The sequence below is a fragment of the Cyrtonyx montezumae genome, unplaced genomic scaffold (assembly GCF_038088225.1).
Source record: "Cyrtonyx montezumae isolate F1298 unplaced genomic scaffold, pur_monq_1.0 scaffold_50, whole genome shotgun sequence".
Lineage (NCBI taxonomy): Eukaryota > Metazoa > Chordata > Aves > Galliformes > Odontophoridae > Cyrtonyx > Cyrtonyx montezumae.
This window is the reverse complement of record NW_027072057.1, coordinates 722,310-736,901: the sequence shown is the minus strand read 5'-3', so window position 1 is coordinate 736,901 and position 14,592 is coordinate 722,310. Positions and strand designations below refer to the sequence as shown.

The following is a 14,592-nucleotide window of genomic DNA, read 5'->3' as shown; positions in this document are numbered from 1 at the left end:
AATATCTTGGCTATTATATCATTTGGTATTATTCATTGTGTTAACCTCACACTTTACATTTGGCAAGCCAGGCAGGCTTGAGTGCTAAAATATCCTTTTTATGGAATATCATTAAATGGGGTAAGAGGAAGCACATTACTCCCCTAGATCAGACCATTGCAGTTTAGATCTCAGGATTTCTGGGATTACCATTACCACCATCACCATGGGCTAGCTACGATAATTGAAAAATGAGGTCCCCTGTGGGTTGTGGGAGATATTTCTTCTCCATCCCGCATGACAGAATATTTTCTTGGATTAAGCAAGGATATACTGATTACAAAAGACCGATAGCTAGCCACGTCTACCATGACATGGCCTCTATTGGTGGCCTTAAGTCAAAAAGAAACAACAAATAATAACAGCAAATGAAAACCAACTTTTGCACAGTTGAATTGAGAAATTAGAACAACAGCTGGGCATATTAACAGCAAAGAAGCCAAATCCAAATTTCACAGTAAAACAACTACATACTCATTTCAGTAGAGGCCACGCAGGTTTCTGAAACAATGGACCTGGGTGACCTGGAAGATAAACCTTCCAAAGCAGATCTTGAAGCCCCATCCTCAATTCATCCCTTTGAGATCTGTCCCATAACAACTCAATAAACAAAGAAAGATAGAGGATAGACCAGCAGAGGTGTCCCCTGATCAATGGACCCATGCTCAGACGTATCTTGCATGTTACAGCGTGTTCATATGCAGCTAATGAATTAATGGACTTAGTACAGCAGTTTCATCAGAAACCCAGAGATAACATACCATCTCGGTTATTAAGGCTGTGGGATTCAGGAGCAGAAAGTGTACTAGTCAGTGCAACAGAAATGTCTAAATTAGCATCTATTACAGTACACTCGGCCCTTAGACAGAGATTGTGTTCTGCTGTTCAATATTCTAATGAAAATCATTCAATAACATATTGGCTGATAGCAGCCTGCCATTTAGCATGGCCTAACAAAACAGACATACCATTACATACAGGTTTACGGTTCTCTGTGGAAGACCTTCATACCTATATTCAGGAGCTCAGTGTGAGGGAGGTGATACATGCAGAAGCGTTTGAGAGCCCAGATTTAGAAAAACTGATAACAGGAGTGAGAAACCTGATCCTGAAACAGGCTCCTTCCCATCTTTATGGAATCTTAGTTTCCATATTAAATCCCTTAGTGGCTTCGAAGGCTGTTATTCAACAAGCTGCTCAGTTGCTAACAGATTTAGGGGAAATGGAGAGCTTAAGAGCAAAGTGCAATGTTCACATAGTAGAATAAGGCCAAGGTACTACTGATTAAAACCAGGAAGGCTGCCCCACAGGCACCCCAATCAGGCTCAATATGGATGTCCCAAAGACAGATGTTTAGTGATTTGATATGAGCAGAGATTGCCTTTGCTAAGATTGATGGGCAGCCTAATCACATCCCACTCTAACTATGGAAACAACTAAGGCTTTAACAGAAATGTCAAAGTATTCCCAGAAAATTTGGAGTATGACAGAACAACCACCAACAACAAACACCAACTAAAACTTGGAAAACTTGCCTCCCTAATGGACACACTGAGAAGGGAAATAAAAACCTACCGTTGTGTCCTAGATTTGGCAGATGCGTTCCAGTATTCCAGTTGCGGAGGAATCACAAGATCAATTTGCATTTACATGGCGAGGCAGGCAGTAGACCTTTCAGGTCCTGCCACAGGGGTATGTCCATTCACCAACATATTGTCATAACTTAGTGGCATGTGACCTAGCTAATTGGGGAAAACCTAATAATGTTATCTTTTTCCACTATATTGATGATCTCCTCTTAACATATGACTCACTAGAAGTGGTAGGACAAGAGGCAGATTCATTGACTGCCTACTTGCAAGAAAGAGGATGGGCTATAAATCCTCAAAAGGTGCAAGGTCTGGGCCTGTCTATGAAATTTCTGGGAGTAGTTTGGTCAGGAAAGACCCAGTGCCATCGTAGATAAGGTTCATGCATCCGCAGTCCCTACAACACCAAAGCAGCTGCAAGAGTTTTTAGGTGTATTGGGATATTGGTGTTCCTTTATACTTCATTTAGCACAGCTGCTGAGACCATTATATAGACTCACAAAATGGGGACAGCTATGGGACTGGGGGAGAATGGAACATGGTGCTTTTCAACAGGCAAAACAGGCGTTTAAACAAGCCCAGGCACTGGGTATATTTGACCCTACCCTCTCAGCTGAACTGGATGTTCATGTCTCTCAGGATGACTTTGGCTGGTGCCTATGGCAACACCAGAGTTCTGTTTGGACCCTAATTGGTTTCTGCTCTCAGGTCTGACATGGAGCGGAAGAGATACATAGTGTGATTGAGGAATGGTTATTGGCTGCCTACTCTGCAGTACAGGCAGAAGAGCCAATAACCCAAACAGCTGAAATCGTAGTTAAGACCACCCTGCCAATTCAGGGGTGGATAAGAGACCTCACCCACTTTCCTAAGACAGCAGTGGCCCATGCACAAACAGTGGCACGATGGGTTGCCTATCTAAGTCAGAGAAGTAGTCTGTCTTCATCACCACTGAAAGAAGAGCTTCAAAAGATTTTAGGCCCAGTGACTTATCATGGTGATCCCATTCCTGAAGATGCCTGGTACACAGATGGGTCCAGCAAGGGCAACCCAAGCAAGTGGAGAGCAGTGGCGTACCATCCTGCCACAGACACAATCTGGTTTGAGGAAGGGGATGGTTAGAGGGCAAAACTGCAAGTAGTGTGGATGATAGTAACCAGGGAACCCACTGATAGTGTTCTGAATATCTGCACAGATAGTTTGGCAGTGTACTGGAGGCTCACTGTTTTGATCATGCAGTGAGCTACCCAGGACTGGACTGTGCACACCTGACCAATCTGGGGCAAAGATATGTGGTTAGACATATGGAGTGTAGTTAAATACAGGACTGTACATGTCTGCCACTTTTCTTGGTCATCAGCCCCTACAGTCACCAAAAAATGATGAAGCCGACACACTGGCCCAAGTTCAATGGATTGAGAATTCACTGTCTGAGAACATCGCCTACTGGTTACACCAAAAGCTGCGGCATGCTGGGCAGAAGACCATGTGGGCAGCTGCTAAAGCATGGGGACTGCCCATACAACTATCTGACATTGTCCAGGCATGCCGAGACTGTGACGCCTGCTCCAAAATGAGACTGAGATCTCGGCCCAAAACAACAGCCCGTCTTGCTAGAGGACACAATCTATACCACTATGGCAGGTTGATTACACTGGGCCCTTCCCTCTGTCTGAGGGGGTGAGATATGCCCTGACCTGCATTGACACCGCAAGTGGGCTAATGCAGACCTATCCAGTGCCAAAAGCAAACCAGGCATATACCATCAAGGACTCACTAGATTGTTGGCTACCTACGGGACACCTCAAGTCATTGAGAGCGACCAAGGGATTCACTTTACTGGTGCAATGATGGGCAGAAGAAAACAGTATCGAATGGCGATTCCACCTGCCATATAATCCAATGGGGGCAGACCTTATTGAATGCTATAGTGGTATTCTCAAGGCTGAGACTCTTAGTCTCTGCAGGGGTGGATGAAGAGACTCCATGGTTTGTTAGTCCCTCCGGTAACTGGTACATGGCCTACTGATATTGTGGTCAACACTCCAGTCTTTATTGCTAGAGGGACCCTTACTATGTCCCTATGACAGATCAGGACACCCCCTTTCATGCATGATACACTTGTACAGCCGCAGATATCTGGCCGACAAGTTTGTTACAGGCAGCTGGGGCATGCCTCAGTACAAGCTGAAGTGTTGTCCTAAGATAAGAATACAATCTGTATCTTGCCCTGGGGGGCAGATCTTCCCCTCTTTGTACCCCTGAAACGTCTGTTTTACTCTCTGTGAGTCTTTGAGTGTTTAGGATCACCAGAAGGACCAAAGTGCTATTGAAGTGTTCCAGTGTTGCTGTGAGATCATGTGTGACACTCAGTGATGGTCTACCTGGATCTGATGCAGTGTAGGATGGACCTGCACCATGTGACAGCATGCCTCCAATACCACCACCGAGCACTGGCCCATGAAAGAACATGAACCATATGCTGATCATCCTAGATTATATCAACATGCATCGTGATGGGCAATTATATAAGCGGTGTGATGTGCTGGATCCCTGTCTTGGGGAAGACTAACCCTGTAGTCAACATTAGTTTATGCTGTGAAGGGGTGGAGTGTATGGGAACTGTTGAATCACGGCCTGAACTACTGATAGATCACCTGAGTTGAGCACTGAATCAGCCACAGGAGCACAGATGAAGGCAGTGTACCTGTGTGACCAGAAGGGGTGGAGTCTGGCTCCACCTCTCCTAAACCCCATTTAAGGGCTGACCACCACTGGGGAAGGATCTTTTTTTGGAGATCTCTCCTTTAGAGTTTCCTCTCGTGAGCCTGGAGTGTGGGTAAGCGTTTTTCCCCTTTGGTTTGGTTGTCTCGTTTCCATCACAATAATCTGTTTAACTATACCATCTATAAAATATCTTGGCTATAATGCCATTTATTATTATTCATTGTGTTAACCTCACACCTCACAAACCCATTGGATTGATTCTACATACACTGTTTCCTGGGGGTCAGCATTTTAATTCTTGACTTCTCTGAAGTTTCTGTCAAAGGTAGTTGGAGACCTTTTGCTCAGTTGGGGATGTTTATTCCTTAAACTATAGTTCCTTCCTTAGTTATTCACTAAATCACAGTTACCCACAGCTGTGTGGGTGCTTGCTTTGCTGCCTACTTCTTTCCTTGAAAGTGAACTTTTTGTCTTATTAACTCAGTGATTTAAATAACTTCTGTTCAAGGCATACTGAGAATATAGTACTGTGTGTTACACTGTAGCAAAGAGAAAACTTACTTGATGTTATTTGTGCGTGCTTTCTGCAGAGGCTAAAATCATTTTCATGAGGTCCATTAGGAACTGTTTTTCTTGAGACCTGTAAAGCTGATATATGCAGCACTGTCAGAAACATTACCACAAATGCATTTTAACTAGAGTTTCCATAGTTCATTCCTTTGCAGTCTGTCCTTATAGGTTCATAGGTTCATTGGGTTGGAAAGGACCTACAAGATCATCTAGTCCAACCATCCTCCTATCACCATCCCTACCCACTGAACTACTAAATCAAATCCCTTAGCACCTCATCTAAACGCTTCTTGAACAGCGCTAGGGATGGTGCCTCAACCACCTCCCTAGGCAGGCCATCCCAGTGCCTGACCACTCTTTCAGAGATAAACTGTTTCCTCAGGTCTAATCTAAATCTTCCCCGGCGCAACTTGTGGCCATTCCCTCTCGTCCTGTCATTATTTATCAGGGAGAAGAGGCCCACCCCCTCCTCACCACAACCCCCCTTCAGGAAGTGGTAGAGTGCAATAAGGTCTCCTCTGAGCCTCCTCTTCTCCAGACTAAACAATCCCAGCTCCCTCAGCCGCTCCTCATAAGACTTGTGCTCCAGACCCCTCCCCAGTTTTGTTGCCCTTCTCTGAACACGCTCCAGGGCCTCAATGTCCTTCTTGTAGTGAGGGGCCCAAAACTGAACACAGTACTCGAGGTGCGGCCACACCAGAGCTGAGTACAGGGGGATGATCACCTCCCTGCTCCTGCTGGCAACACTATTTCTAATACAGGCCAGGATGCCGTTGGCCTTCTTGGCCACTTGGGCACACTGCCGGCTCATGTTAAGCCGAGCATCAACCAACACCCCCAGGTCCTTTTCCTCTCTACATTCTTCAAGCCATTCTGCCCCAAGCCTATAGCATTGCATGGGGTTATTGTGGCCAAAGTGCAGAACCCGGCACTTGGTCTTATTGAACCTCATCCTATTAAGCTCAGCCCAGCTATTCAGCCTATCCAAATCCCTCTGAAGGGCCTCCCTACCCTCAGGCAGTTTGACACATCCTCCCAACTTGGTGTCATCTGCAAACTTACTGAGGGTACACTCAATTCCCTCGTCAAGGTCATCAATAAAGATATTAAACAAGATGGGCCCCAATACTGACCCTTGGGGGACACCACTCGTAACAGGACGCCAGTTGGACTTAACTCCATTAACCACTACCCTCTGGGCACGGCCCTCCAGCCAGTTCTCCACCCAGAGAAGAGTGAACCTGTCCACACCACGGGCTGCCAGTTTCCTCAGGAGAATACTGTGGGAGACCATGTCAAAGGCCTTGCTGACGTCCAGGTAGTCTACATCAACAGCCTTTCCCTCATCTACCAGTCTGGTCACCCAGTCATAGAAGGAGATGAGGTTGGACAAGCACGACCTGCCCTTTGTGAACTCGTGCTGGCTGGGTCTGATCCCCTGGTTGCCATGTATGTGCCATGTGATCTCCATCAAGATCATTTGTTCCATAACTTCCTCTGATACCGAGGTCAGGCTGACAGGCCTGTAGTTCCCCAGGTCTTCCTTATGGCCTTTCTTGTAGATGGGAGTCACATCGGCAAGCCTCCAGTCTTGTGGGATCTCTCCAGATAACCAGGAATGCTGATAGATGGCAGAAAGTGGCTTGGCAATCACCTCTGCCAGCTCCCTCAGCACCCTTGGGTGGATCCCATCTGGTCCCATGGACTTGTGGCAGTTCAGATGGAGGAGTAGATCTCTGACCATCTCTGCTTGGATCACAGGGGGTGCATTATGCGCTCCGTCCCGGACTTCCAGGTCAGGGCAAGTACCCTGTGGACAACTGCTCTGTCTGTTAAAGACAGATGTGAAGAAGGCATTGAGAACCTCAGCCTTTTCCTTATCATCTGTGGATACATTCCCTGCCTCATCAAGTAAAGGAGAGAAATTTTCCTTAGTTTTTCTCTTACTGTTAATATATTTGTAAAAGGGTTTCCTGTTCTCCTTTACAGCAGTAGCCAGTCTAAGTTCAAGCTGGGCTTTAGCATTTCTAACTTTCTGCCTGCAGATCTTGGCCAGTTCTCTGTAGTCTCCCCAAGTAGCCTGTCCCATCTTCCAGAGGACATAGACTCTTCTTTTCTCTCGGAGTCTCAACAAAAGTTCCCGGTTCATCCACACTGGTCTTTTTCTCCTCCGGCTCGACTTACGGGACTCCGGGACAGCCTGCTCCTGTGCCTTTAAGATTTCCATCTTGAGGAGCATCCAGGCTTCCTGGACCCCTTTACCCCTCAGGAGCGAGTCCCAAGGGACCCTTGCAACAAGCATCCTGAACAGGTCAAAGTCTGCCCTCCGGAAGTCCAAGGTAGCAGTTTTGCTAGTCACCCTCTTGACGTCATCAAGAATAGCAAACTCCACCATTTCATGGTCACTCTGGCCAAGACAATCTCCAACCTTCACATCTCCTACTAGTCCTTCTCTGTTAGTGAAGAGCAGGTCTAGCAAGGCATCTCCCCTGGTAGGCTCTTGCACCAGCTGTGTCAGGAAGCAATCATCCACACATTCTAGAAATCTCATGGACTGCTTCCTCTGTGCAGTATTATATTTCCAGCATATGTCAGGGAAGTTGAAGTCCACCATGGGAACGAGTGCTGGCCATCGTGCAACATCTACGAGTTGTTTATAGAACACCTCGTCTATTTCTTCATCCTGACTAGGCGGTCTATAACAGACCCCCACCACGATGTCACTTCTGAAGACCATCTCCCTGATCCTTATCCATAGTGACTACTTTATCATTTCCAACCTCTAAGCTCTTCAACATCAAAACACTCTTTGTCCTGTGGTAGAGCGGTCCTTTACAGTTTTAAAACACTGAGGTTTCTTAGCCTATCTGGGTTTTGAGGACACTGGTAAGAGTCTCATTTGCAGGTTGTATACAGACAACCATTTGAGTAGAAACAAATCATAGGATTGATTCATTAGTGACAGGAGGCTTTTGATGAATATTGTTTGTCCACCTGTAAATTCACAACCTTTTTTCACTTTGGTCATCGGAAATTGTTTGTAATAACTATTTAGTAGTTGATTATTGAACAAACAAGGGAGAGCTGAAGATCACATTAGAGTCACTAGTAGTTTGGCTTGAGTCTCCTCCATCACTATACCAAACTTTGTGCTGCTGTTGTAGTGCATGGAAGTGGGAGGACTTGTCTTATCCCCACATGTATTGCTATGCAGCAGCTCAACTGGGGTACTTGGGGTGCGTGTGGCATTACTGATCTAGCTTTGAACTTAGCTCTGCTGCAAGTGGATAGTGTGACTTGAGACTTCCAGATGCTGCATAAAACTACACCCTTTCAACAGTGCCTCAGTTACTAACTAGTGATGTTGCTTTTTTGCTTCCATGTCAGTTGCTTTGTGACTTTCACGTTCTTGGCTGTGTAGTGTCTCAGGCTCACCCAGGTAGGTGAAGAATATCCGGAGTCTGATACCCAAGGAGTCTCCTGGAGCACACTCAGTTTTCCTGAAGGCCTAGCCTCTAAGTCCTAAATCCCAATGCTTTTTTTTGTTGTTGTTCCTTTTTTGTTTTTTAATAGACTTTGGTTGCTACCCTAAGTTCTGAGTCCGTGCAAGATTTTTAAGATACATTTACTTCTTTGACATTTGCTTGGTCTGTGTAATCCTGTTCTTAATTCTTCAGTATTCTCTTGGTTTTGTGTAATGATCTGTTTGCACCTAAAAGGACAGTAAGAATTTGAATTTGACCAAGTCATCAAAGTATTTGCAAAAACATAACTAAGTCTCATTTAAGGAAGAAAGAATTTACTACCCAGAGAGCATTAATCTCTGAGAATGACAGATTTTCTACCTGCATTACCCTCTACATCAGAGCAGATTTCTGCAATGGAGAAAAATAGCAAAATTGCATCTCACTGTGGTACTGCCCTGGGCAAGAGAGGAAACCTGGTCTGGAACTGTGCATCTTCAGTAAAAGGAAAATAAATGATTGTGCTAGGTTCAGTTTGCTGCAAAAAGAGCTTCACTTGATCTTAGACATGTACAGTCTGATGTTTCTCTCCTTTTTTAAGCCTATCTTAGAATGTAGTCTTAGCTACAAGGTTACTATCCTATAGCTCCATGACTAGTTAGTATTAATTTCCAGCTTTAATTATTTTGCTGATACAATTTTCTATCTGTGACCAGCTTTAATTTAACTGTAGTAACTCTTTCATAGTACAGGTTATTTTGTAAAATACTACTTAGTATTCATATTTTTCTTCTTAAGTAGCCCACTTCCCTCATCCTGATCACCTGATCTTATACTAAACATCAGTTGCATCCAGTGCATTCAAGAAATTGTTTCTATTGTGCCAAACAAGTACCACATAACAGTCGCATTCAGCTCTGCCTGAACTGAACTTCAAAACTTCAGGATGTATGTTTGAAACAACTTCCTTCTAAGCTTCCTAATATTGGCCAGAGAGAACTAATATGCTGTTGTCTTGAACTTTTCAGGAGATGATCTGATGCGTTGTGTGGATCTTTACAATCAAGCCCAGTCCAAGTGGTTTGAGGAAATGGTGACCACCACTCTGGTATGTGGTAACTCTGCGTAGCATATTAAGTTTATAACATTGTCAGGTTGTAATAACTTGAACAAGTTGCAGGAAAAAGTATTGGTAGAATTAGATGATCAGATTAGATATATCCAGTGGTATATTGTATCTAAGGAAAAACTTGCATCATTTGAAGGACTCAGAAATAATTGTTTCTTTGCTCAAAACCAGTTCACAGCTACTTAGAGGCCAGAATGCTGGAATTGTCCCCAGGAAGGATGAAATAATGACTGAGAAGAAAATGAAAAGACACATTTATACATAAAACATTAATTTTACAGTTTCTTCAAGTGTCTTGCCAGAAGGGACATTTCCTATTGCTCTACTTCTATGAAGGTTAACACAGCTCACGGTGTTCACCCAAAAGGCATATACCTTCATTGTTAGTCTCCAAAATAGTAAAATACTCTTGTAGCTTCAATGTGCAGTATTCCTTGAAATATGTATACTTCAGCATGAGGGCTTCTCTCTCTCATCTAATTCCTTAGAACCTTTCTAGAAAATAGCCAGTTATTTTCTAAATTGGGAAATAAAAACATCTTTTACTAGTATTTTTCTCATTGGACAAACACAAAACATTGAACTCTTCGTAATAAAGAAGCAGAGTGGTACATTGCACAGCATTTAGAAATGTGTCATTGAAATATGTAATCTGCAGTAAATTAATAAATGATGGATGCATGGAAATTTAGGAGACTGTTATCTTCCCAAAGGCAGAACAAGAAAGGAAAAAATTGGTTCTTCCTGTCCATAAGTGATCTGATCCTCCTCTCTCCTGCACAGGTGTTTTCTCACTGGTAGGCATCAGAGACATGGCTACATGTAATTTGTGTATTTAATCTGGTCAGAGAAAAACAGAATGCCTATGGAGGGGACCTTAAAAATCACATTGTTCCAACTGTCCTGCTATGGACAGGGTTGCCAGCCACCAGAGCAGACTGCCCAGGATCCTGTCCAACCCAGTTTGAAATGCCTCCAGAGATGGAGCACCCACAACCTCTTTTGGCAGTCTGTACACATGCCTTGCCACTATCTGAGGGAAAAACACCTTCCTGTCATCTAAACTAAATCTCCTCTCTTTTCAGTTTAAAGCCATTGCCCCTTGTCCTGTCGCAGTCAACCCATGTAAACAGTCGTTCCCCCTACTGTTTTTATGCTCAGAGTACTGGAAGGCCACAATGAGATCTCCCTGAAGCCTTCTCCAAGCTGAACAAGCCAAACTCCCTCAATCTTTCGTTTCATATGAGAGGTGCTCCAACCCTTTGATCATCTTTGTGGTCCTTCTCTGGGCCCAGTCCAACAGCTCAACATCCCTCCTGTACTGGGGACCCCAGGACTGGATGCAGTATTCCATATGAGATCTCAGAAGGACAAAGTGGAGGTGGACAGTCCCCTCCCTTTCCCTGCTTGCCACCCCTCTTTTTGTGCAGTGTTTGATTCCTGGAGAATCTAAAGCTTTGTTCCCTCAGTTTAGATGGAAGTCATGGCCTCTCGGCTGCTCGATAGGTTGGTTGGGAAATGCAAGCTAAGAATCATGTAAAAATATGTCTTGATATAAATCAATATAAAACCCAATAGCAGTATTAGAATCCAGGAGGCATACTGCCCTTCCACAGCCCTAACTGGCCCTCAGGGAGGAGAGGGAGGCAGAAAAATTCAGAAGGAAATTTATAAACTACCTTCCTTTACAACTGAAGTGTTGCTGGGCTCTTGATGCCAACTGAGCTCGGTGGAGACCTGTCCCAGCCCATCATCTGGTGAACAGATAAAACTGATCTTTTAGGTGTCTGGTTAGATTGAAAATAGCCAGGCACTCTGAGTCATACATCCCAACATAGTGTCTTGCTTCTCTGTCTATTTACTGTAACTTCTGGTGCTACCAACATAGCATGCAAAGCTTTTTTGCAGGAAACACATTCCCTCTTGTGTGCAGTATCCCTGAACACAGTTTCTCCTATCACTCCCTAAGTGGTCTCAGTTTTGAAAAGGTTTCAACCTTTTTTTTTTTCTGTCCTTTGGATCAGGATGAAGTGAATTCTTTTGTTTGCTGTCTATGCTTCTTTGCAATTTGGAGCAATGTGCAAGCAGAATTCAAATGCAAAGCATGACTGTGGGGTTGTATTGCACTGACAAACTTCTGTATATCATCCTTTCTTTGGGTCTTAAAGTTCAGCTTCCAAAAAAGGTGTCCTTGATTTCTTCCTCTTTAGGAGCTTGAGAGACTAGAAGTCGAAAGGGTGGAGGTAATTCGTCAGCATCTTTGCCAGTATACACAGCTGAGGCATGAGACAGACATGTTCAACCAAAGTGTAAGTCTGCTCCTTGTTTATGTTTGGTCTTTGTTGCACTTCAGCTGTGCTGAATGGTCCCCATCCTGATCTGAGTAACTTCCTATCAAAAGGAGATGTGAAAATTATATGTTGTCAGCTGTTAGCTTTCAGCAGTACTGTCCTGCCAGCCTGCAGTCCTTATCCTTCTAGACTCCCTGACCCATTTATATTTTGTACTACTGGATCACAGCTTTTTGATGGGGTTTTGAATTCATGAATAGCATGAACTGTTACCAGCTCTTCTAGCACCTCAAAGTTATATATTTTTGCGAAGAAATATAGTAAATACACAGTTTCACTACTGGAGAAGGGAGTGTGTGTGTGTATATATAGTTATTATTAAAAAAACCAAAAAACTTTCTAGTTTTCAAATCATAAAATGTACACGCTGACCTTTAATGCATTTTTTTTTTTTTGATGCAAGGTATAGTTTGTGGAACAGGAATCTGAAGACGGACTGGCTATTGCCTGGAGTAGGAAGCTTGTCTCTGCATGGCATGGCAAGCCTGCTTCCCATTCTGGCTGTTGTTCACCTAGCCTGAAGTACATGTAGTTCTTAGTTGTCTGCAAGCTTGAAATGCACCCTTGACTTTTTAATTCTTGTTTTGTTTATTTCAGACAGTAGAGCTTGTGGATCAGCTGCTTCGGAAAGTGGATCCTGCCAAAGACAGGGAACTGTGGGTAAAAGAACACAAAACTGGAGATATTCGACCTGTGGACATGGAAATATAGACTGTTCTTACAGTTGTGATGAGCTCACTGAATTAACCAGACTAATGTTTATTTTTAGGGGTCAGAAGAGCATACAGTAAAGGTTGTTCCACTACCACACTCCTTGTAGTTTATGCCTGTATAGGCTGTCTGTTAAATTTAGTTATAAAAATGGTCCTCGTTGTGCTAAGCCTTAAGCACCAAACATTCCAGGGTGGAGAAAATAGATCTGTGCTTCCCACCAGCAGTTCCAAATTGCACTCGGCTCCCAGAAGAAATCTGCTTTCTGGTGCAGAGAGAGCTCTGTTCTTCAGTGACTTTTGTGGCACATCCCTTGCATGACTATCATATATATTATGTTAGAGCAACCACGCAGTACACTTCTGGCTGGCCAGTAAGTATGTAACTGAACACAGTGCAAGAGGCAAGGAAGTGCTGATCAAGAGTCCCAGGTCTGTCACTGACTGCTTTCATAACCATAGACAAGTCAATAAACATTTCTGGCTCTCCCTTCAGTAAAATATACATATCTTGCATCAGTATTGTATGAACACATTTATTTCATATAACACAGTTTCTCAAAGTGGCCCTTTGGAAATACCTATGGAGAAGAATCCTTCCTGTTTTATACTCCCTCTCAGGGATATATAAACCCATTATCATCATTTTTGTGCTAGGCCAATCTATACATTTTAAAGTGTTACCATCCCTGTTATTTAACAGGAATGATTTGATTGTGCTCTACCTACCTCATTAGCTGTTGAAGTGCCCTCAGTTACAGGAAATCGCCTACCAAGGAATAAATTAGTTATTCTAAAGCTTTCTGCTTATGCAGGATGTTTTCTCATGTTATTTTCTTAAAGACAGCCCTCTAAGATTTTGTTTGGGATCTAGACTTAACTTGCTCTTTGTTGATTTCTTCAGATGAATATCAGAGCCTTTAGCTATATTAATGTACCAAATTTATGTAGCTAAGTTGTGACTTTTATCTTTTTAGAGCCTGATTTTCAAAGGTGCCATTTATCTGTGATTCTAGACTGCATCAGGTGTAAATGTAGGTGCCCAGCATTTCTGAATCAGATTCTTACAGGTTTTTCTATTCTTAATGCAAGCTACCAAAAGTTCGGCACAGCTCCTGCTGCAGTGTTGAGTAGTTTGGAGTCTGCTTTTCAAAAGGTATTACTTTTCTTCTCCCGCTGTTATTTCAGATTGTTGCTCCTAATCTATTTTTCAGCTTCCCTTACTCAAGATTCTTTCTTCATATCCAGCAGAAACAGACATTCTGGGTTCTCCCTCTTGGAGATTTTCAAAACTTCCTGGTCAGGTCTTGGACAAACACCCTATGTGGTCCTGCTCTAATAGTGGGTTTTGACCAGATGATCAAATGAGGTCCTTTCCAAATTCGACCATTCTGTGAGTCTGTGAAGCCTTTCATTCTCACCACCGTGCCCTTTCCTCATCGTGTACTGTGGTGTTAGCTGCTGTTTCCCAAATAATACTATTTCATTTGTTCTACATTTTTGTTCCACTTTTATCTCATGTTAACATTCCTTTTTCTCCATAATGAAACTTCTGCCTTTTGTTTGTCTACTCTTCAAGGCTTTTCTTCATCAATCTTAAATTACTGTGCTGTTAGAAGTTCACTGAGAATTACAAATACAAGCTGAGACGCAGAGAAGTCTTACTGAAGTACCTTTTTAATATTGCTGCAAGTTATTATTTTTCTGGCATGTCATTTCAAACTTGCATTTTCCTGTTGTTCCTTTTTTCTTTCCCTACCATTTCTATACCCAGAAAAAAAGGTCAGTCACCTTTTATTCACTTAAGTTATTCCCATCTTGCAACTTTCTTCAGCTCCCTTCTTTGCAGTGTCACTAGCTTTATAAATTTTTTCATAATGGCAGATGCAGCATTGTGACTATTGTATGCTTAGGATCATGGTTCCTGCTGTTACTGATTGTTGAAGCTGACACCTCCTATATTGTGCATTTTGTTACACACTTCAGAATTTGCAGCTACAATTTTATTCTTAG

At 43.2% G+C, this 14,592-nt stretch overlaps 1 protein-coding gene across 2 annotated transcripts in view; it reads left to right on the top strand.

Annotated features, from left to right (window-relative positions):
- Nucleotides 1-12,630, top strand: part of GAS7 (growth arrest specific 7) — a 103,411-nt gene extending 90,781 nt beyond the window's left edge. Inside the window, exons 12-14 of one of the 2 annotated variants that reach the window (XM_065748622.1) lie at nucleotides 9,418-9,497; nucleotides 11,729-11,827; nucleotides 12,467-12,630. In XM_065748622.1, the coding sequence (XP_065604694.1) occupies nucleotides 9,418-9,497; nucleotides 11,729-11,827; nucleotides 12,467-12,580 (293 nt within the window). In that variant the 3' untranslated portion in view covers nucleotides 12,581-12,630. The remainder of the gene's footprint in view (nucleotides 1-9,417; nucleotides 9,498-11,728; nucleotides 11,828-12,466) is intronic. The other variant, XM_065748624.1, reaches the window with a different exon arrangement.
- The last annotated feature ends 1,962 nt before the right edge of the window (nucleotides 12,631-14,592 follow it).